This window comes from Bos javanicus, chromosome 24 (genome assembly GCF_032452875.1).
Source record: "Bos javanicus breed banteng chromosome 24, ARS-OSU_banteng_1.0, whole genome shotgun sequence".
Classification (NCBI taxonomy): domain Eukaryota; kingdom Metazoa; phylum Chordata; class Mammalia; order Artiodactyla; family Bovidae; genus Bos; species Bos javanicus.
In genome coordinates this window covers 44,288,855-44,310,375 of record NC_083891.1, presented here as the reverse complement: position 1 = coordinate 44,310,375, position 21,521 = coordinate 44,288,855, and the positions used below count along the sequence as shown (strand labels likewise).

The following is a 21,521-nucleotide window of genomic DNA, read 5'->3' as shown; positions in this document are numbered from 1 at the left end:
ATCGTATACAGTATCTATCTGCCCAGAGGCCAGACACACACACACACATACATGCAGGTACACATAACACTGAATACTCACAAACACACACACACCAAACCATACCACCTTCTTAGGGCTCCCCAGACAGAGCTCCTCAGAGAGACCATGACGACAGAAGGACATGGCTGTGCATCCTCTCTGATGTTCTCCAGGCCTCGCTAGGATCATTTCCTAAACATACGTCTTCCTCTCCAGCTCTTTGCCTCCACTGTCCACAGGGCGAACCCCCACAACTGGGTTGTCCTCTTTGGAGAAAGAGAAGCTCCAAGGACCAGCAACTGTCTCCCTGGGCTTAACGAGATGAGCAGAAGCAGCTACTGACACACACACGGCAGTTGGGCCCCGATGGAGTGGGTTCTGCTGCAGGCCTAACATCAGAAGCAAAGGTCAGCTGTCATTTAGAAATGAAGCCAGAAGGAAAGCCAGGCATCCAGAAGTTCAGCACCTGCCCCTCCCGGGAGGTGGAGGGGGCACAGCTGGTCCAGCCTGCGGCAGCCCTTCCCAGATCCACCCGCATGGCTGCCCCCAAGGGGATGTGAGCAGTGATTTCCACACTGGTAGAAAGCCGTCAGTCCCTCGGGTGGAGCAGTAAGTACTTCTGAGAGGTCCAGGACCCAAAGCCAAGCTCATCCAGGAGCACCCGCTTTCTCAGCAGCCACTCCATCCTTCTCCTGTACTGGTTGCCTGGACTGAGGGAGCCTTGCAGAGGCAGCCCTTCTCCCAGCCCATAAGCATAAACAATTCCCCTGCCACCACCCCCCCCCACCCCCGCACTGTTTCTTTCAGCCGCTGTCCTTCTCTCCCTCCGTTTCCAGAGACCAGTTCTCACGTGGCCTCCACTCTTGTACCTGATCTGCCCCAGTACACCGCAGATTTCTACTTCCATCTTCTCCATTACCTTTTCTGGGTTCCGCTCCTTCTGCTAAAAGGCATGATGTGATTTTTTTCACGCCTCTGGCCAGCCTTGCTTTTCTCTCTTCTTCTTTCTATACTCAAAATCTCAAGGACAAATGCAATGCATAGGAAATGAAGAAAATACCTTTTATTAAATGAGTGAATGAGTGACTCAGTGATGCAGAAGAAAGGAAGCCCCGTGAGTGGACAGTTTTAGTATCAGCAGGGGCACTGAGGGCTGCTCAGCTCAGCTCTGTGACTCTTTGTTGGGGTCCCTTTCTCAAGTCTAGCAGAGCTTACTGTTCTGAAGTCAACATTCTCCTTTCACTATTTCCTCCTATTCCTCCTGCTTTCAGACCTCTGAGAACTGAAGCCTCAGGTGAAACAGAGCTAGAAAGGGACCCAGGCTAACTCAAAGTACAGCCTGAGTCAGCTGGCAGAGCTGAGTACAGGGACCACTCTTCCTGGCCCCAGGCCCACTGCCCATGCATCCATGTCACCCAGCTTATGGACACCATCACTTAGAACCTCTCTCACCTAATCCAGTGTGTCTACATGTCTTCTCTGGCTCTCTCTCTGAACTGATTCAGGCAAGATTTGTTTTTATTCATGGATTGTATTAGAAAGTGAAAGAGAGATCATTTAGTAAAAATTACTTCAGTTCATATAGTAAGGTTTTGAACAAGGACTTCATTGATATTTTCAAGTGCAAAGCTGACTTGATTGCTAAGTGAAGTCACTATATTTCTTATAATTCACATTAACAGGAGCCTACAATGTATTTTAAGATACTAAAATAAATATAGACACACACGCATTATAGGTTATCTTGGAAAATTCTATCTCCTCAGGAGGAAGCAAAAGAGAAGCCCCGGCCTCTCTCTCTCTGTTGTGTCTGTTTTATTTTATATTTCATTCTAGGCAGATCCTCCAGCCCCTCTGTGCTCTGGGTCATAATTCCAGCCTAACAGTGAAAGGAGGAAGGAGATGGTATGTTTAAAAACAACTTTATGGGGTTTCACCAATTTACAGAATTCATCCTGTGTTCATTCCCCGATCCATCATCTCATTACCATAAAGGAGCAAAACACATCCTTTAGTTTGGAAAGGGCTCTCACCCAGCAACACCCATGAGTGAAGGTTGGGAGCGTATGTGGCAAGTGAGGGCCGGGGGTGCAAGGCCAGAGGCCGGCAGGGTGCTCTGTGCACAGAGTTGCAGGACCACTTGAGAAGTTATCTCAGAACATCTCTGAAACCCGCCAAGAGGATTTTCACTCATCTTGTAGAGGGTGCCAGAAAAAGACAGCCAATACACAAGGTTCAGGAATAGAAGAGCTTATAAAACTTTCAGGAGGTGTGAACAAACAGTCCCTCTGAGTTCCCTGGAATCTAGCTAATCTGGTTCCAGTTTACAGAGAAACGGAAGCATGGAGAAGGCCCCTTGCCTGTGGGTCTTCGGGGGGCAGGGTTAGAAAGCAAGGATCTCAGGCCCCCACCTTAGGCTCAGTCCCGCTGATGCCCAAGTGAGGAGCTGCCTCAGGGTTTAGAGGGTGGACATGCTGGAATCCCAGCTTCCCAATCCTAAGACTGAGGCCAGGCCCTGGGGGTTTCTGTACCTCACTGCACACAACTGCAAAATGGGGATAAAACCACCTCCACTGCCATGGTGGGAAGGAGTCAGTAGATGGTGTGTGTCAAGTGCTTGGCAAGGTTCCCAGCTCAACAACAAAATGGTAGCTTTCATGGCCAATGGCTTTTCCTGTGATTCAAGTTTTCCATCAAAGAATGACTCTCTTCTGCCTCTGATGCACAGTTCATACTCTTCAGCAGGAAATCAGGAAACATAAGAAGCTGGACATCAAAAGACCTTCAAGCGAACATCCAAGGACAACAAGCCCTAAGCTTAAGCAACCAGTAAGATCTTGTGTGACCTACAAAATGAGGTGGGAACAGGAAGAAATACTTTTGCTAGTGATGGTTTTAATTTTTTTTTCTGTTTTGTTTTTTGTTTTTTCCACCCCCGGCAAAAGGATTAACATGCATGTTCTTAAACAAGGGGGTCCCCCATTTACAGCTGACAGCAGCAGCTGCAACCTCTGCCTCTCCTGCAGAATGGCAGGGAATCGAATCAAAAAGAAAAGCAAGTGGACAACCTTTCCTCCGGGAGCATGAAACACAATACCAGCCTCTCACCAAACCCAGCAGACCCCAGCTCTGATTGGAGGTTGCCTCGGAACAAAGGGAAATTGGTATTTAAAAAAAAAATCTTCTGAAAGCCAACTCAGCAGATGGTTTTTTCCTGGGCTCCATGAGAGGGGGATGGGGTGGGGAAGTAGGGGGAGGGGAAGGGTGCTGGGATAACACAACTGCCACCGGGATACAGATGACTGAGAAGTGACAAAGATGGGGAAAGAGGGCTGACCTCTTGCTCCAGAATTTCACAAAGGGCAATTACTCCATGTGGTGGTGACCTGGACTAGGCCACTAATCGTGCCCAACCTGCAGCTGCTGTTTATCACAGGCACGTCTGGGGCCTTTATCCAATGCTGGGGTAGAGAGGCTAGGGATGGGGGGATATGGGAGGAAGCCTGGAAAAGTTTAATTAGAGACCACAGTTTGTTAATAATCTACTATAGGGCCGTTCTACAGAAAAGTCTTATATTTCCATTGCATTTTTAACATTTCAGAACCCTTTTACAACGATTCACTCAGATTATCTTCAAAGTAATGTGTAAGAAAGAGACACAGCATTAATGTCCTGTTAAATATGAGAAAAGAGAGATTCACTTGCTAAAGGCAGAAGAAGAAATCAAAACCAGAACCCCCAGCACAGGGTGGCCACCCTTCCCTCAAGTCTCAGGCCAGACAAGACTCAATGGAATCTTGTTTTGGAAGGGACCTTTGCCAAATCCCACATTTTCAGCCCAAACCAGGATATTTGAGAATATTTTTGTAAACAGCTCTAGATTAAGTCTCAGTGAGCCTATTATCCATCACCCCATGCTGCATGCACTGCCAGCCATCACTTCTTCCCAGGTCTCACTGTGGCCATGTCCTGCTGAATATTCTCCATCAGGGAGGTGGCTATGGGTCCAAGAAAGGAGCTGTGTGTCTCCCAGATGAAGCTACAACACCCAGGTTCACCCACAGCCTAGATCAAGGACATGCAGGAGGAGCGATTAGGTGGTCTGCATAGAACTCAATTATTCTCTCCTTGAGGAGGTAACAGCAGGACCAGCTAAAGTGCACCGTTCAGTGATGGCTTCCTACTGCCAGAAACCAGGAATCCGAGGGTCTGATGTAGATTTGAGTCTCCCCACTCCCTCTCCCCTGGTTGTAATCCTGGGAAACCCTGATTGAAAACCCTCAAAATCCCTCCCTCAGTCTTTAAAACAGGGAGGACTAACAGCTACTTCACGAAACCATCCCAAGAACAATCCAGAAAGAGGTGACAGTTGGGTGATGCCAATCTTTCATGAAGGTGCTGGGCAAATGAGACCGCTGCCACCAAATTCCCATACTGTGCACTATCTGAAGCACTCATTCTGACAGTCTTGTACTGTCCCGGGTTTTTCCCTAAATACTCTGAGATCAATTCCTCCAAATAAGAACTGTCTAAACCCTATGCAGCATTTATGCTGAACACACCATACAACTCTGTAGATTCATGCAGAATTTAGAAGCTTCAGCTCTGCTACAGTATATCTGGATGAGAGCACAGAAAAGACAGCATGATGAAAGGTTTTAGATGTTTCTTAAAAACCAATGCAAAATACACAGGGCTGACTAGGCAGAACCTATTTTGATAAAAAAAAAAAAGAAAAAAGAGAGAGAGTTTTTTTCCCCCCATAGAACTACCTTCACTGGCACAGAGCTAACAAGAACTTCTTTAATACCCAGGCCAGGAAATAAAAGATGCAACTTCTGTCCTCAGAGAGCTTACACTATAACTAAGAAGAAAATACCTTTGATAACGCACTTTTAAAATCTTTTTCACTAGATCCAAAAAGGCCACTATGTAATTGAGAAACCAGGTTCACAGATGGTGGAGAGCCATGTAGAGATGCCCCAGAAGGGCAACCACAAAAGAGGAACTCTTTTGTGAGAGGGCATCTACATTTCAAAGTGGCCCTATTTCTGTGTAGTCCGCAGACCCTAACCAGACCATCTGACTAATATTTGACCTAGATGCCTGTCTAGAACTATGCCCAAAGAAATGATAATAAGGATAATACAAACACCTACATTTTGGACCACTGTATGTAGGATGTATGGGCTTCCCTGGCAGCTCAGCTGGTAAAGAATCCTCCTGCAATGCAGGAGACCCAGGTTCAATTCCTGGGTTAGGGAGATCCCCATTCCAATATTCATGGGCTTCCCTAGTGATTCAGATAGTAAAGAATCTGCCTGCAATGCCAGAGACCTGGGTTTGACCCCTGGGTTGAGAAGATCCCCCTGGAGGAGGGCATGGCAACCCACTCCAGTATTCTTGCCTAGAGAATCCCCATGGACAGAGGAGCCTGGCTACAGTCTATGCAGTCACAAAGAGTGAGACACGACTGAGCAACTAAGCACAGCACACGTAGATGTAATGGTTCAGACCCTCAAATATAGCAGAAGGCAATTCTAAGTTGGAGTCTCCTTGACCTTGAGTTCAGTATATACCAACAATGATGAAGCTGCCAGAAAGCTGAAAGAGCCCAGGGACCTGCTAATAGAGATACTACACTTAACAGTAAAGGAGGGTACAATCCCCTGCAGCCAGACCACCTGCTGGTATTTTCCTCTGCTCTGGGAGCCCTCTCCACTGAAGCCTTTTAGGAAGCACACAGACAAACTAGCATCCCTGGCACAGGAACCAAGGTGCCTTGGCATCCAAAAACAATGGGATCCCAGAAACAGTTTCAGGAACTGGCAATAGTCATGTTTTAAAAGAATAATTTTGGTGCAATGTAAGAAAGAGTCTTACCAAAACCAGAGCTGCCTCAAGAGGTTGCAGCAAGTCTCCTCCCTGAGGGCCATTGAGAAGCAGCCAAATAACTGTCCACGAGGGATTTTGGAAGGTGTCTTCTGTTTGTTTACAAAGGAAGTTGAAATGGAAATATTCAGAGGCTCTTCTGACTCAGTGAAGTCCAGGATGCTGGAAGTGTGACCCAGCTGTGGACCCATTCTTTCCTTTTGACCCATACCTTCTGTGGTTGGCCTTCACCTGTCTCCTGATCTGGTGCCAGGTTCTAGCCTGTGTCATATTTAACTCCTGGTTCTCAGCCCCTTCCTGGATCTCCTAATCATGGCTGCTTTCATGACCAACAGCACCCACATCGAGCATGATGCTGACCTGCCACTTAGTCAATGGGAGGAATCCAATGGAAGATTGGTAAGTTCAGGAACCTGATGGTGCAAGAAAGAACCACACACCCAAATAAATCCATGTCCATCTCTGGCTCACCTGAAAGGGCAAAGATGGAAAAATCACAGATTCCCATTGTAGGCTACAAATAGATCCCCTTTAGCTATACTCATGACCCACCATAAGAAGCAGCTCCTTTAAGACAGTTCTCCAGGGATACAGTCTGTAGTGAACAATACTGAAATCCCCTAATTGTTCAGTGCCGTGTTTTCATTCATAGCACTGAACAAATGAATAACTGGCTTGGCATGAAAGGCTGCCCACGTTCCTGGGCACATTCACACCTGCAAATGATTACTTCTTATTGGAAGGCATGGTGGCCCACCATGAGGGACAGAACGGCGATCTGTTCATATCCCTTCGTACCCTCTCTTCTCCACTTCCTCTGATCCTCCCCACTGTGAAACTGGCTGAAGCTTGTGAAAGCCAAAGAAGACAATGTGGGAAAAACACAATAAACAAGGTCTAAGAAAAACCACTGAAGCAACCTGCATTTGATACTAATGATGATTATCAAATGACTTCATGGGCCAGGTACCAAGGTGGGAACTACTTGGACTTTTCAGAGTCGATAAAGGCCTCCATTGTTTCCTCTGGTGAGGTCAGAGGCTGGTGGGAAGGCAAAAGAAGTGAGCCGGGGGATGGAGGGGCAGGCAGGAAAAAAAACAAACCTAGGACTTTAGAGACAAAGATACACTGCCAGTACAGACGGAGGCTCCTGGCCTTCTTAGGGCAAGATTCAGCGGGACACTGTGGAAGCTAGGAAGGAACCCTAGAGGTTATGTCATTGAAACCTGCCCTTAGTGCAGGACTCTGACTGGCTGTCCATGCTCCAGCACGCTCCGACAGCAGCCTCAGCTTGCACCAAGGGCTCTCGACTTCACCAGACAGCACAGAATTCAGAATCCTCCAGGCACTGGGTACAGCTGCTAGTCCATGCGGGTGTTTGCATGCTGTGTAAATCGGCACACCTCTTGGGAACCTTTGGCTCCACTGAGCTTCTGCCCTCCCCACTGGCCGCCTCTCCCTTTGGCCACTGGTTCCTCTTGTGGGGGTGGCAGAGGGCAGAGCCTTAATGCTACCTTCCAAGTCATCATCCTGAGAACCAAACAAGTTGAAACTATTTCCACAAAGTAGTCTGGTATGTGCAAATTATAATATGAATTTTTAGCTTACTGTGGATAAAAAATACCTCTTCATTGCCTCCTGGCTTTGATTTCTGTACGTAAGGCAGTCAGGAGCCTGAACCAATGCCTGCAGCCCAGGCTTCGAGAACTTCCCTGCCATATCCCCATGCTGTCTGCCTAGGCAGTCCTTAAGCAGTGACTTTCCAACCAAAGTGACTCATGTCTCAGGAACAAGGAAGGCAGGAGGGGACATCCTGGGATGTCCTGCATTCCAGCGTTTTGAAGGTGGGATGTTTTTCACTTAAAGTTGCAGGAATCAGAAGAATCAAAGGATAGGGCAGAGAAGGGCAAAAAGGAATTATTTATTTTGCCTTTTATTAAAAAGAAAAGAGGTAATGTAACTGAAGGTCAACTGGAAATGCAGATACGAGAGGACTTTTTGTATGCGTAGAAATGATGATTGAGAAGAGGGGGTGACTGCACAAACACTGGGAGTGTGGCAGGGATGCAAGGAAACACCAGCTGAACCCCATCTGGTCGTCCTTATGACACTACTTTGAAAGTTTCATTTTGAGTCATGCTTTGAGCTCAGCAGCAATCCTGGTTTGGCAGATAAGTGACCACAAAGATAAAAGATTTTTATCAAAGATAAAAGACCTTTAAATTGACTTTAAATAAATCCCCATACCAATTCTTACTACCAAAAAAAATAGCATTAGAGGCATGTTTGATTAGTAGGTGCTTGTGCAAGCATCAGAAATAAGACACTGGTACTGCAACCCACGTATCACAATTCAACTTAGCCATCAGCAGTACAAAAACAGGATCAGCCTAAAGAAACATATGGCTTCTGAGACAGCCCACGCCTCTGAGCACCCCGCACAACTGCAGGGCACTGTGTGGCTAGCCACGCTGAGAGGGTGCTGAGAGGGTCCTGTGGGTGAGCTGGAAGAGAGACACGCACAACAGGAATTAAAGTGGTGCATACTGAGTGAGGTGCTGTGCTAAACATACCAGGCACTTTCATCCCCACAAGACACCAGCAAGGAAGTGTTCCTATGACCGCTGGTTTTCACACAGTTAGGTAACAGCTTCGAGGGGTTGAGAGACTTGCTTAATGTCACAGGGGACCAGCTCCTAGTGCAGGTTCTCTGCAGAGAACCTGGTCTGGAATCAGGGCCGGCAATCTTTCTAACAGATCTCTTATTTCTTATCTGAACAGTTCAAGGAACGAATGACTCTCCATCCAGAACAGAACACAGTTTTCCTCCTTTTACTCTAACAGGTTTATCTTCAAAGGTATGGAGTTCACCGAAGAAGGTTCCTTGTTGAACTCCAAAGTGAAACTAACAACAGCGAGAAAGAGCCAGCAAGGTGCTGTGGACTCCCCGGGAATCCCTCACACAGGAGAAAAGTAGGAAGCACACAAGGAAGAAAGAGGGGAACCAAACGTTCCCAGAATATCCTCACAGAATGCAAGCTCGATAAACCTCCCCACTTTGTAAGCTCAATTCTGACGTCTGCTCCCATGATTTTAGGCCTTTTGACACTGGGGCAAAAAGGAAACGATCCGATGACAGAACAGTGGGTCCCAAAGAGAGGTCAACAATTTTGTTTATAGTAACTAGTTTTCTTAAAGAGGAAAACTTGCCTCATCTAACAGAATGACTCTTAAAGTTTCCAGTTTTTAGAAGAGAAATAAAGTTTCAGAGGTCAATAGCTGTTTTTGTTTTTGTTTTTTTTAACATGCAAAAAACTGAAATTCAGGAAAGTAAAGCATTCTTATTGAAGCTGTTATTAACAGAGGCAGAAATGGTGCCCAGGGCTCCTGTCCCCAAGCCCAGTGTCCTTTCCCAAACACCAACTCCAGATGTTAAATATTACCTGCTGCTTGATACAATTACTTTGTGGAAAAGGTTTTTAGCTATAAAATAACTACAGAGAAACGTATCGGCAAACAAAATTTTCAGGTACTGTGATGAATAAAGAGGAACATGCTGCTTAAAATAAAAAATCGATAGAAAATATAAAATTAAACAAGGCAAATTCAGCTTCTTATGAAGAAATGCTGGCCAAACCTACTCTCCCAGTCAGGTTGAGAGTGTTGTAGGGGAAGAAGCCCATACACCCTGGAGTTCAAAGCCTCACATTCACAAGCACTGAAATAGGGACGGCAAGCCTTCAGTCAAGCAGTGCACCTCTAAGTGACCAGAGAAGGTGCTGGGCAAATGAGAGTGAGAGAAGGACACCTGAACCCTAAGGGGGGTGGAAGGCTCTCGTGGGCGCTCAGGACCACCATCAGAGTGCAGGAGGAAGTGGTGCAGTACCAGAGGTCCAGCAGTCTGAGCCACCTTCCATCCCTGCCCAACACACCCTCCAAACTGCTACAACCATAGCAAGTCAAGTGAGAAATGTGCTTCTCACAAGCCTACAGGGAAAATGGAGAGCTGTGGTGCAGCCCTCCCACTCACAAGCGGATCACTTTCATGCCTCTCTGTCCTAGATCGCTCTCATTACGTTCCCTGGACCTGCAACCCTTCCTTTCTGCACTTCAAAGTCTGCAGAGCACTCCCATTATTTACAGAATTAAATGCAAACTCATTTACTTATTTGATATTCATCACTCTCTGCAATCTGATGCCAGACTCCCTTCCCATCTACATCACCTAAAAAACTCTTTTTCCTCTTCATACTTTGTGGGTTTGACACAAGGAGGGTGCTATTTGAAGGATGAATAAATGAATTTATAACCTATTAGACTTCCTAAGAGAGGGTTATGAGTACTTAGAAGAAAATACAGGTTCTTTCCACACATATATGATGATGTTCTATGTGGGGTTACTGAGAAGGAATCCTGAACATCTTCCTAGGACCATGTCAGACTCTGAGGAATATGAGATTGCTAGAGAAAATCAGTTCTCCTGATGAAGCTGGGTAAAGGTGAACATTAAGTCCAAAAAAACAAAATAGAAGTTGCATTTTGGTCAAAAGCAAATAATAATCCATAAGCAGAATAAAGGAAAAAAATAAGACTTTAACTCATGACATTTTGAAACACTTGGAATTAAAGACAGTGTACCAGCTCGTGATCTTGCCACCCTTACCATGTGGGAAAGTAGGAGAGAAATGCCCTCAAGCTGGATCCTCACCTTCCAGAAGCCCTTTCCAGTGTGGGCACTTGGGGCCTGGACTCCAGCATTGGCCAAACAGTCTAGGAGAACTGACTTCAAAGGCCAACCCTGCTCCTGCTTATGTGAAGCCACTGAGCCTCAATTTCCTCATCTGTAAATAAATATCTCTCATCCAACAGGACTGTTATAAGGACTAATAGAGAAAGCAAATACAAATAAAAGAGTTAGCTGAAGGTCTGCCATGTGGCTCAAAAAATTGGAACTGTAACTATGACATGTACAATGTACATTTCCCATCTTTTAAAAAAATCTTCCATTGGGTTATATCATGTGGAAACTATCATCTCTATTTGGCAGATGAGGAAACTGGGGCTTCAGCAAGGTTATACTCCAAATCCAGAATCACAAAGCCTGTTGGTGCTGTAGCCATGCCACACTTCCAACCTTGGGTCACTGTATAGTCCTTGTCTCAGGACCCCCTCTCCTTCTCATGACATTGAATCTGGTGAGTGTCCTGACTCCCACAGAAAGTCCTCAGAAAGAGGAGAGCTGCTAAGCTCTGTCCAGCTAAGAGCCTCTTAAAAACCTGTCACTGCTAGAACATTTTAAGTTCACATGTTATACCTGAACTTGCTTCTAGAGATTCATTCTCATATTCTCTATTGTTTTTATTGAGCAACCTGGAGGGGAAATAGAGGAAGCTTACATTATATTCCACTTACCTGAGTCAGTCTAAGATGTAACAACATGGGTGCTGTGATAAACAGCAAGGTGCATTTATAGGATCCATCTGCAACCCAGGACCTGCCCAAAGGACAATTCTGACGCCCTGAAATTCTGAGTTCTCTTCTCAGTCACCACTTCTTACCAAATGCTGCTCTTACACATCACATAAATCAATTCATCATAAATCCTCTACCAGACAGCATTTCAAGTGTCATCCCAAGTTTACTTGGAAGGGAGGTGACTTGTCCACTGGTTAGACAAGTCCATGCATCCTTGAGCCAGTGAAATGGTATTTTCATGGGTCCCTCCTAATATCCTGCTACTGACATGACCATGTTACCTGAAAATCTATAACAATTCTCCAGTTTGGAAGATTGGGTCTAGGTTTGAAATTCAGAATAAAGCTCTTAAGGATACCACACACACAGCAGCAGAACATGTACAAACAGAAATAGAAGAGAACTAGCTGTGATATGTAAGGAATGCCATAATTATCCTATAGAACTTTCCTTTTACCAAAAAAAAAAAAAAAAAAAACCATGAAAAAGCAAATCATTTGGGATCCAATATAAGCTGTCTTTGCCTAAGGCTGCCAAACAATGACTTGAACAAAACTGATTGGTGTGCAAAAGTAAAACAAACAAAAACAAACAACAACACAAAGCACATAATGATTAACACTCATTTTCCCAGCCTCCAAGTTTGGAGGATAAATCTTTCAAAACAAAATGAGATAAAACAAAATCCTTGTAATCCTAAAACTCCCTGCCCTTCCCCTGAGTCAAGGGTCAACAAGTGTTTCTGGTAAGAACCAGATAGCAGATAGTTTAAGCTCTGAGGGCCATACACTCTCTGTCACAACTACTCAACTCTGCTGTCGAAGTGCAAAAGTAGCCGTAGCCAAAATATAAATAAATAGATGTGGCTCCATTCCAATGAAACTGTATTTAAGGACATTGAAATTTGAATTTCATATAATTTTCCCATGTTACAAAATATTATTCTCTTTTTTATTTTTTCCCAACCATTCTTTGCTTGCAAGCTGTACAAAAATAGGCAGGGGGCTGAATTTTGCCCACAGACTAGTTTACCAACCCTGCTCTAAGTCAGCATATATGATCAGATGACACCCAAGGAGGCATCTCCACTCAGTCAAGGACCAGCTCAACAGAGCTGTTTTCTAAGTGCTTAGCAAAAGACCTGACTCCCAGGGATCACTCTATGTACACTTCTTCAATGAGCAACTTGCCTCACAATAAAAGATCCAGAAGACTAGATTTGAGAGTAAGACACTGACCTAATGCTTACAAAATGCCATCCTCATCCTTTTCCCTGTTCCAAATTAATGATCATGTAGTTCCCATTCATACAAATAAATTCTGCATGCTCATTCCACTGAACTTTTCTGTACAAATGGTAGGCAAGGTTTCCACCTCTCCACCTTAGCTCCAGCTTTTGCTTACTCCTTGCTGGAAAAACAACAGGAACTAAAAGAGTAATAAACTTACCATACTAATCCAATATAGATCAGAGAACTTCCTATCATCTAGCAAATGATTAAGACCCAGTACTGATAACTTTATTTGTAAATCTCTGAAAAGTATCAGCTCTAGACACAATGTAGAAAGGATAAAGAAATAAAATATGAAGCAATTTTCATAGATATTCCCATTACAGAGCCAGCATAACACAACATTATGCATTTAATTTCAGCCCTTCCCCTTTTTCTCTCCACCTCCAATTGCTCAGGCTTAGAAATGCACACTTAGTCAGTCACATATTCAAAGAAGCAATTTCATCTCTCTTTCCAATGACGTACACAAAGGGCATCCAACTTTTTGGGTGAGAATCACCAGCCTGAGAATTTCAGATATGAGAGTGGAGGTCCACTGCACATTTCAGCTTTGAAATCATCCCTGTGTCACAAATTCCAGAGTTTTATTCTGGGGCATTCCAATAGACAGATGCCTATATTTGGGAACAGTCTTCTGGCCTTAAGGAAGTAGACTGATCAGGACAACGTACTCTTTCTAGGATTGTGAATTTTGGTTTGCACACCCTAAACTGTGGGCTGCTGCTCAAATTCTGGCAGTGATGGTGATGAAGGGAAAACAGTTCCCACAGTTTTCAAGACTGCTCTCCCCCACAAAAATCCAACAATACTCTTTGTGCCATCTCAGTGACCAACGACAAAGATATTCATTTTCAAAGCTGAAAAGACTTCAACTCCAAAGCAAAATTTAACTTTCTAAATGGAGCCTGCTTGCATTTCTTTGCATTTGCTTGCAAAAATCTCAAAAGTTTCCATGTACATATAGATAATCTTTGATTTTATATCAGAGAACTCAGAAAGCATCACAAAGTTGTAAATGGGGACAGGAGAGGTGAAAGCACTTACCTCTATGCTAGGTAAAAACACACCAATTTCTAAAGATTTTTTTGTGTGTTCCAAATGTTAAAGAAGATATCAACTGCCCTGGCTTGCTCAGGATTGAAGGGGGTCCTGGATGCAGGACTTTCTGTTTGAAAACCAGGTTAGTCTGAGCAAATTAAAAGTGTTGGCCACCCAGAAAAGTCTCTTCCAGTCTAATTTTTTTTTTTTAACTGCAACAAATCAGCCAATACACGTAGCATGAGGAAAGGCACAGCCCAACTGAAGAAACAACACGATTCTTAGCAGTTTATTGAAAATGACTACACCAAAGCTCAAAAACCACTGGCAACAGAAAAACTAGACTATTTCTGGGCTATAAAGGAGAAAGCTTCATTCATATGGGCCATTTTACCTTCCATCATGCCCAGAGTCCAAATATTAATAAATAAGATGTGAGAGAATTACAAAAACTCTAGTTAACATCCACAACCTAAAACTCCAGAACTCTTGTCAACAAGAGGACTCCTTTCAGAGCTGTTCACAAGACCCAGAGATTCTTGGATAAAAACTTTCTAGACTAGGGCAGCCCTCTGCTATCACAGCTGAGTGCCACACCCCTCCCAGGAAAGGAGGTCTCTGTAACCCTCTGCGACACAAAACAAAACCTTAGATCCATCCATTCAACCACACTATATCATTAATCACCTAGAGATCTGTTTTCCACACCCACATCGACTTTTATGAGGAAAATGACAACACACTGAGTTCATCCAACACCGCCTGAGAAGTCCACAACGTGTTAGACAAAGCCTCAGCAGTCCCCTGTCCCTTCCATTTCTCCAGCGCCAGCTCAGAAGCTCACCACTGGCTCCTGGGAAGATGATCTCTCAGCTGAGAAGAGCCTCAATTTACTATGAAGACTGGGCTTCCTCACTCAAGTAAGCAACTTGTCTATTTTAGAAAGATGTACAGAAATGACTAAAACCAAAAGGGTGTTATAACGGTGCTTGACTGTTCTGAATGACCAAAATTTTCAACTTCCTACTCTTCACTATGAGAACCGATGTAAATATCAAACCAAAAAAAAAAACAAAAAGCACCCTCAAAATTCTCTCACAGCTAGCCAGATCTGACCCAGCCAACTGGCTGCTACACAATAAGAACTTCCAGGAATATAATTGTAGTTTTTTTCATTTTGTTTTCAGTCAGTAGAAGCCATAATATTAAACTGGATACTATACCAAGACACAGAGAAATGAGTAATTTATAAATAAGCAAGTAGCCCCTTAACAGTTGAGGATAAAACGGCAAAAACAAACCGAAACACCTAGTCGACAGGGATCCCTACCTTCTTTTTGGAGTGGCTTCTGTCCTCCTCCTTTGTGGCTTTGCTATTTTTCCCAGCACGGGACACCTTCTGGTCCGACTGCTTGATGGTGATCTTGATCTCAGGCGGGCATATATAGTTCTCCAGATTCTTTGGGGGTTTCTTAGCCCGCTTTGTGGTCTGAATCTTCAGCTTCAGACTCCCCTCTGTGAAATTGGCCTCCTTGATAGAAAACTCCTGTTCTTCCAGGCCATCTCCTGCCACCCATTTCTCACTGTCTGCATTGGAGTTGGAATCCACATCCCGCCCTGAGCCCAGTTCATCCTCCTCCTCTGGCTCCATGCGTTCTCCACCTGCTGGGATTCCCTTCCCAGTCTCCGGAGCAGACAGCAAAGGTTCTCCTGTACAGCTAGGAGTAGTCGAGGGCTTGGCTGAGGAGACTGGCAGGAATTCCGACTCACTCCCCCTTTGCCGGGAGCCACTTAAGACTTCCCTGGACTCCATGACAATCCTCCAGTTGCCAAGAGTTCTCAGGAGGGAGACAGGGAAAAGGGAAAGGTGAGAAGAGACGGCACCCAAAATTCCAAGGAGAAAGTGGTCCAGCTGGGCTCAGAGCCCCAGGGAAGGAGACACCGTGAGGTTGTTCAGAAGAGATCAGATCTGCAACTGAGAAGCAGAGAGATAATTAGCCATGGCAGGCAGGAAAAAATGACCCCCAAAGGGAACTCAAACTAAGTTCCAGAAGTCCCATCCTACTTATCTATGGCATTAGAAAAAGAAAAAAAAAATGATTTGAAAAAAATCAAACCAGAAAGAGCACATCCCCAAATTGTATTATATGGGAGCAGAGGGGGAGACACTCGCACAGACACAGTCTTTCACTGAATTGTTACTAATTTTTATGGTTGTGGGTCCAAGAATAAAGAGAGATGAGTCCTCCAGTCCAGTAACAAGCTAGATGCTTCTTATACCAAAGCCACAGCCGGCTGAGTCACCATCAAAGCCAACTATGACGAAAGGAAGTCTAAGTGCTGATACTCGGGTCTGTGGAAACTGCACCTGGCTGGCTTCTTGCACAACTTCCCTCTCACATGTGAAGAACAGTCTGCAAAGCTGAACACAGTCCTGGGCTGCCTGGCCCAAGCTCTCCATCCCCGCAGAAGAAGAGCTTCTGGACTGTTCTTTCTTTATCATCTTTCATTGTGAATTATTTTAATCATGCACATGTCTTGCCTTTATTTCTTAAAACAAATGCAAAGCTGAGGTGAAGGTTTGTAAAAGGAAAACAAAAAGAGTTCAGTAAGAAATTACTTCTAATGCTGTGATTAATGCAAAACAAATGCTAAATGTGTTTCTGACACAAAAGTTTTTTAATCGCTATCTATCTTTTAGATAAAAATAACCACCCGAGACAGTTTTAATTCCCTTCCTGGCCCTTAAATAAAGTGGCATTATGTCTACATGACAACAAAAAAAAAAAAAAGAGGGAGAGAGGGAGCATTTCACAGGCCTTTGGAAGTGTCAGGAATCCCTGCAAGACTTTTTATTCTCCCTTTCTCTTCACCAAGCTATCCTTCACCCTTATTCACTCCATGTCCCATTATTCCCAACTTTATACTCATCACTTTAAAGCTCAAAAGAAAGCCCAAATGCTCATTTTCAAGAGAAAACTTCAAGCCCTGGGGCTGCCCTGAACTTCAAGACATCATCTCCTTCTACCCCAGCTGTAGATAAGGTTACAACCAAGCCTTCACAATGGCCACTCAGCAGAAGACACTACAACATACCCTAGACTGTTAGCTTTGAGCCCATCATTTAAGGACTTGACCAGCAAATGTGCCCACCAGAAGTTTCCAGAAATGCCCACAAAGACACACTTAGAACGGCCAAGAACTGGAAATCGAGCAGGTACTTCCACCCTTGGGGATCAGTAGATTTTCAGCTGATGCCCTGTGAGGAAGCCAGCCAGCAAGGCAGCAGGGCTTCAACATGGACCCTGCTCCCCAGAGAAGCCCAGGAATATAATCAGCTCCTGGGAACTACTTAGCCCTGCAGGAAGACATGTTTACAGTTGCTTCCACTTGGGGGAAAACCCAATGAATGCAGCACCTCTGCAAAGAAGTGGCTGTTTGGTGAGAGCATCCTCTCCAAAGCTGTCAACACTGAACAGCAACCTGTGCCCCATGCTACAAAAGGGCCAAAGTCCCCACTGAGGAGCAGAGGAGGGCAGTTAGACCAGTTGACACTTCATGTTTTCTTTACTGGTGAGGTTCCTATCTCATCTAGACTGATCTGCCTACTTGCCCAAAACTGTAGATAAGTTTCAGAAAGTCATATTCAAGTCAATATTCATTGAGGCCTCTCTTATTGGTGTCAGATAAACACACTGCTGTTGGAGGCATCAAGATGCCTGAGAACCTGTCCCTGCTTACCTCTACTGAGCAAAAGCCCAGTAGGTCTGTCTCATTCTGTGCATTAGATTCATACAAATCGGCAGCCATGCTTCTTATGACAGCAATGCTCAGTGGTTTGCTCCCTCTGACAGGGATCTCCAGTGTAGCATTTTAATATCCTGGTACCTACCTACAAAGCATACTTTGGTCAGAGCAAAAGCTGAGGCATATTCTCCATAAAAAGTTCCTAAACTAAATCTATTTGGACCTTCGAACCAGAGTAGGCCAACAGCTATTGCCGGTTTTGTGATGAGAGAAAAGAAAGTAAAATCTAAACTTTAGAGGAATAGATAAGAGTACAAGGTAGATGAATTATCAGAATTGAGAAAGTATGTTCCATTTAAATAACGATTCACTTCAGAGTTTCTTGTATTTAGTAGTATAAATCAGTAGCTAATGAATATAGGACACAAAGTTCCAAAACTTAAAACTCAAATAGTAAGAGATCCACAAAAACTGAAAATTCAACATTTTTTCTTTTAGTCCTCAAGTCAAGATCCTAAGAAACGATTAATATACAAGTTTTTCCTCAAGGAGGTTACACTCTTGAAGAGAGACTTGAAAAACAAAACAGAGATTTTCACCTCCTATAATAAAGGATAGAAACAAAGGGAAGAGAAAGGGTTTTCCTCTTGGGCAAGGTGTAGACAGAGAGGAAACCACACAGGAAGGCCTCAAGAGAGCATTTGACCTTGAGGGGCTTCAGTAAGTAAAGTGGGAAAAGGCGAGACACGGAAGACAGGAGGGACAGCATGAGGCAAGACCCAGCCAGGAGTGCACAGAGTTGCGTTCGGGAGAGAGAAAGCCGAGGTTCGACTAGTAAAGTGCGGCACAGTTGGGAACTGATAAGAGAAAAAAGGTTACAGCCATATCACGGACACCCTTGGACGGCACGCCGCTAATGAGCTGGATTTTATCTTACGGACGGTGGGAAGCCATTTAAGTAGGTGATGTCAGTAGGCAAGGGGTATTTGCAAAGCTATGCTTTAGAAAGATAAATTAAGGGAACCCAATATTAGAGACAGGGGGACCATCAAGAGGCTTGGCTGAAATCCGATTCTTGTTGCAAGAGGACCAACCCAAGGCAGCGTGAGTATTACCTGATGAACACTAGAGATGAAACCATAATGCAGTTTCAAATAATCCCATCCAGGAACACATCAATTCCAGACTTTCCATACTTGTCTACTCTAAGAATTCAGTCTTAGAGCTCACTAGCCATCAAGCTGCATTCCCTATTCAAGTCAAACCAGTCTCCACAGCGGCATTACACACTCAAGAGTTCTTTCCACCTTGATATTTTTATAGAATCTCTTCTTATATCCTCTCTCAACCATCCAGGCAATGCCTGGCATACAACTGGTGTTTTCCAAATGTTTGTTGTATGAAGGAATGAATGGACAAAGGAACAAGCAGATCCCAAGCCTTCCCACCTTTCAGGGTCAAGCCCAAGTCTTCACTTCTCCATGACAACATTTTGCAAACTCTGAACCACAGCACTCACTCCCTGGCCTGACTGAACACTGCTTGCAGCTGCAGAGCTTGCCACTAAATACTAGTCATACATGGTCTCCTCATTGTTTCCAGGATACAAATCTTATTTTCCTTTCTTGATTGCAATTCAGGCTCAGGCTGAGGTCGATGATGACTATACATTAGCTTCAGCACCCAATGCAGGATGGGGCACAGGGAGGACTTCCTGAAGTTCTTTCTGAATGAAAATGAGTTAGCCCCTGACAGCTCATCAAAGTCCTGTGGTTCAAACGACTCCAACTGCAGATCCACCCAGGCAGGCGGCCCCTGCACAGTTCGCTGTCTATGCCCCTCATGGCCACATGCAAGAGAGACACTTTCAAAAGTAAAGAGCAAAGACATAAACCTTCTGTTTACTGCACCAGCACACAAAGCCGCTGTTCTCCTTTGGCCTTCTCCCAGCATGTAGCTGTCACCCCAGATTCACAGGTCCAGTTTTTTTGGTGCATCTGGGAAAACACTGGGAGTCCTCTTGTGGCACCACCAGCCAACGTACCCCGTGAGCACACGCACACGCTCACGCACACACTCAGACGAAAGTGAAAACAAAAGCAAGGTGAAAACCGTTCGCCTTGTCACATTCCAGCAGCCAGTGGCTCCTCCAGAGTGGGCAGCGCACAAAGGGCACTTTGTGCTGCTCAGGCCTCTACGCCAGCAACAGTTAACCCGTCTGTGGCTGATTGCAGGACCCGAGGTGAGAGAAGCACTACAGGTACAATAACATGCGCTTAGGAAATGAGCGCTCAGCAGGTCCCGGGGGAATAGAGGGGCGCGGGGAGGGATGTGCTGGGGAAAATACTGAGAAAGCAGTCCAGAGACTGGGCCTGCCTTTCCCCAACAGTGAGGTGCTGAGTCCCTTACTTCGTACTTATCTCAGCAATGAATGCAACAAGACCAAGATCTCTTCCATACTCTAGACTGTGTAATTCCACCCAGCATGGTCATAGACCTCTGAGACACTCCAAAGTGGGTACTGTGAGCCTACAGAATTATTTGTCCGAGGGCCAAGGGGAATCTTGCTTGGCTCTATGTGCTTCACGACCCAGATGTGTCCCAGGGAGTAAGTACATCCTCTCTTCTCCATGATCTGTAAAATGGAAGAATTTTTCCTAGTCTAGAACACACTCTCCACCTGCAGCCTTGAGGGAACTCTTACTAATCCTGGAACTTGGTGAAAATGCCAATTCTCAAGCCCCACCCATGGCTGCAGGGATAGACCCAGCACTCTGGCTGGTACCAAGCCCTCTAGGAAGTTCTAATGGGCTTAGACTTTGCCTGGTCTATGTGCTTACCCCTACCAACTGACTTTACCAAAAAGCACTACTACTTTATATTCAAAGGGAATTCTTGCTTACCGTTCATCAGTGGCATTTTATTCATCTATGCAATCCCAACACCTAGAACAGTGCCCAATGAATAATGGGCACTTGAGAAATGTTGGTTGATTGAATTAATAAATACACAAATCTCCTCATGCTGGGCTTCCCATGATTATCTACCTCTCCCATCTGCTTTGCTTCCAGGGCACATTCAGACCATCATCACGCTGACTAGTGCTTTCCAAAGTGTCAGCCTGGTAGAACTGATACAGCCCTTCACTTATATACTGCTACTGCTACTGCTAAGTCACTTCAGTCGTGTCTGACTCTGTGCGACCCCATAGACGGCAGCCCACTAGGCTCCACCATCCCTGGGATTCTCCAGGCAAGAACACTGGAGTGGGTTGCCATTTCCTTCTCCAATGCATGAAAGTGAAAAGTGAAAGTGAAGTCACTCAGTCGTGTCCGACTCCTAGGGACCCCATGGACTGCAGCCCACCAGGCTCCTCCATCCATGGGATTTTCCAGGCAAGAGTACTAGAGTGGGGTGCCAGGGCCTTTTCCATCGCTTATATAACAGGAGTCAAAAGATGTGGACTCTGGACCTAGTTCTGACACCTAGGATCCCTCATAAGACTCTTTTAGCCTCACTGTCTCATCAATAAAATGGGGGGAAAGATGACTTCCTGATCTTCCTCATTATAGTTTTTTATCTTTTTTTCTAATGGAACTACATGCTTCTTATAAGTTTTTAAATAACACATACAATTCATAAGGTCTTAAAGGCAAACAATGACAAATATCGGAAGAGTCTGCTGCCTCATTCTTGACCTTTCCCAAACTCCCTCAGAACTCCACATCCTCACCCCTACCTCAGCTCTTTATTCTGCTAATTCCATAAAGCTGGACACGTCTTTCATCTTTACATTGTGGAAGACAGTAGGCTACCCATATAATCCTCAGGCCAGAACTTTTTCCCCTCAAAACTCTGTAGAATGTCTTCTAGGACTTAAAGTAAAAGAAGAGAAAATGGAAGCCAGCCTGGTTTTGTTTCCTTTCTAGACAATGAGTTTTATGCTTTTCTAATTGAAAATTTTTTTTATTATAATACAATTTTATTAACAACAATATGAGGAATGTGGATCTTACTTATTTTTCCTGGAACAGAGTGAGACTTTTGGATCT

General features: G+C 44.7%; 1 protein-coding gene across 4 annotated transcripts in view; it reads right to left on the bottom strand.

The window, feature by feature from the left end:
- Positions 1 to 21,521, bottom strand: part of SETBP1 (SET binding protein 1) — a 408,271-nt gene that overhangs the window by 370,782 nt on the left and 15,968 nt on the right. For all 4 annotated transcript variants that reach the window (XM_061400044.1, XM_061400047.1, XM_061400048.1 and 1 more), the window contains exon 2: positions 15,053 to 15,697. In XM_061400044.1, coding sequence (XP_061256028.1) covers positions 15,053 to 15,535 — 483 coding nt within the window. In that variant the 5' untranslated portion in view covers positions 15,536 to 15,697. The remainder of the gene's footprint in view (positions 1 to 15,052; positions 15,698 to 21,521) is intronic.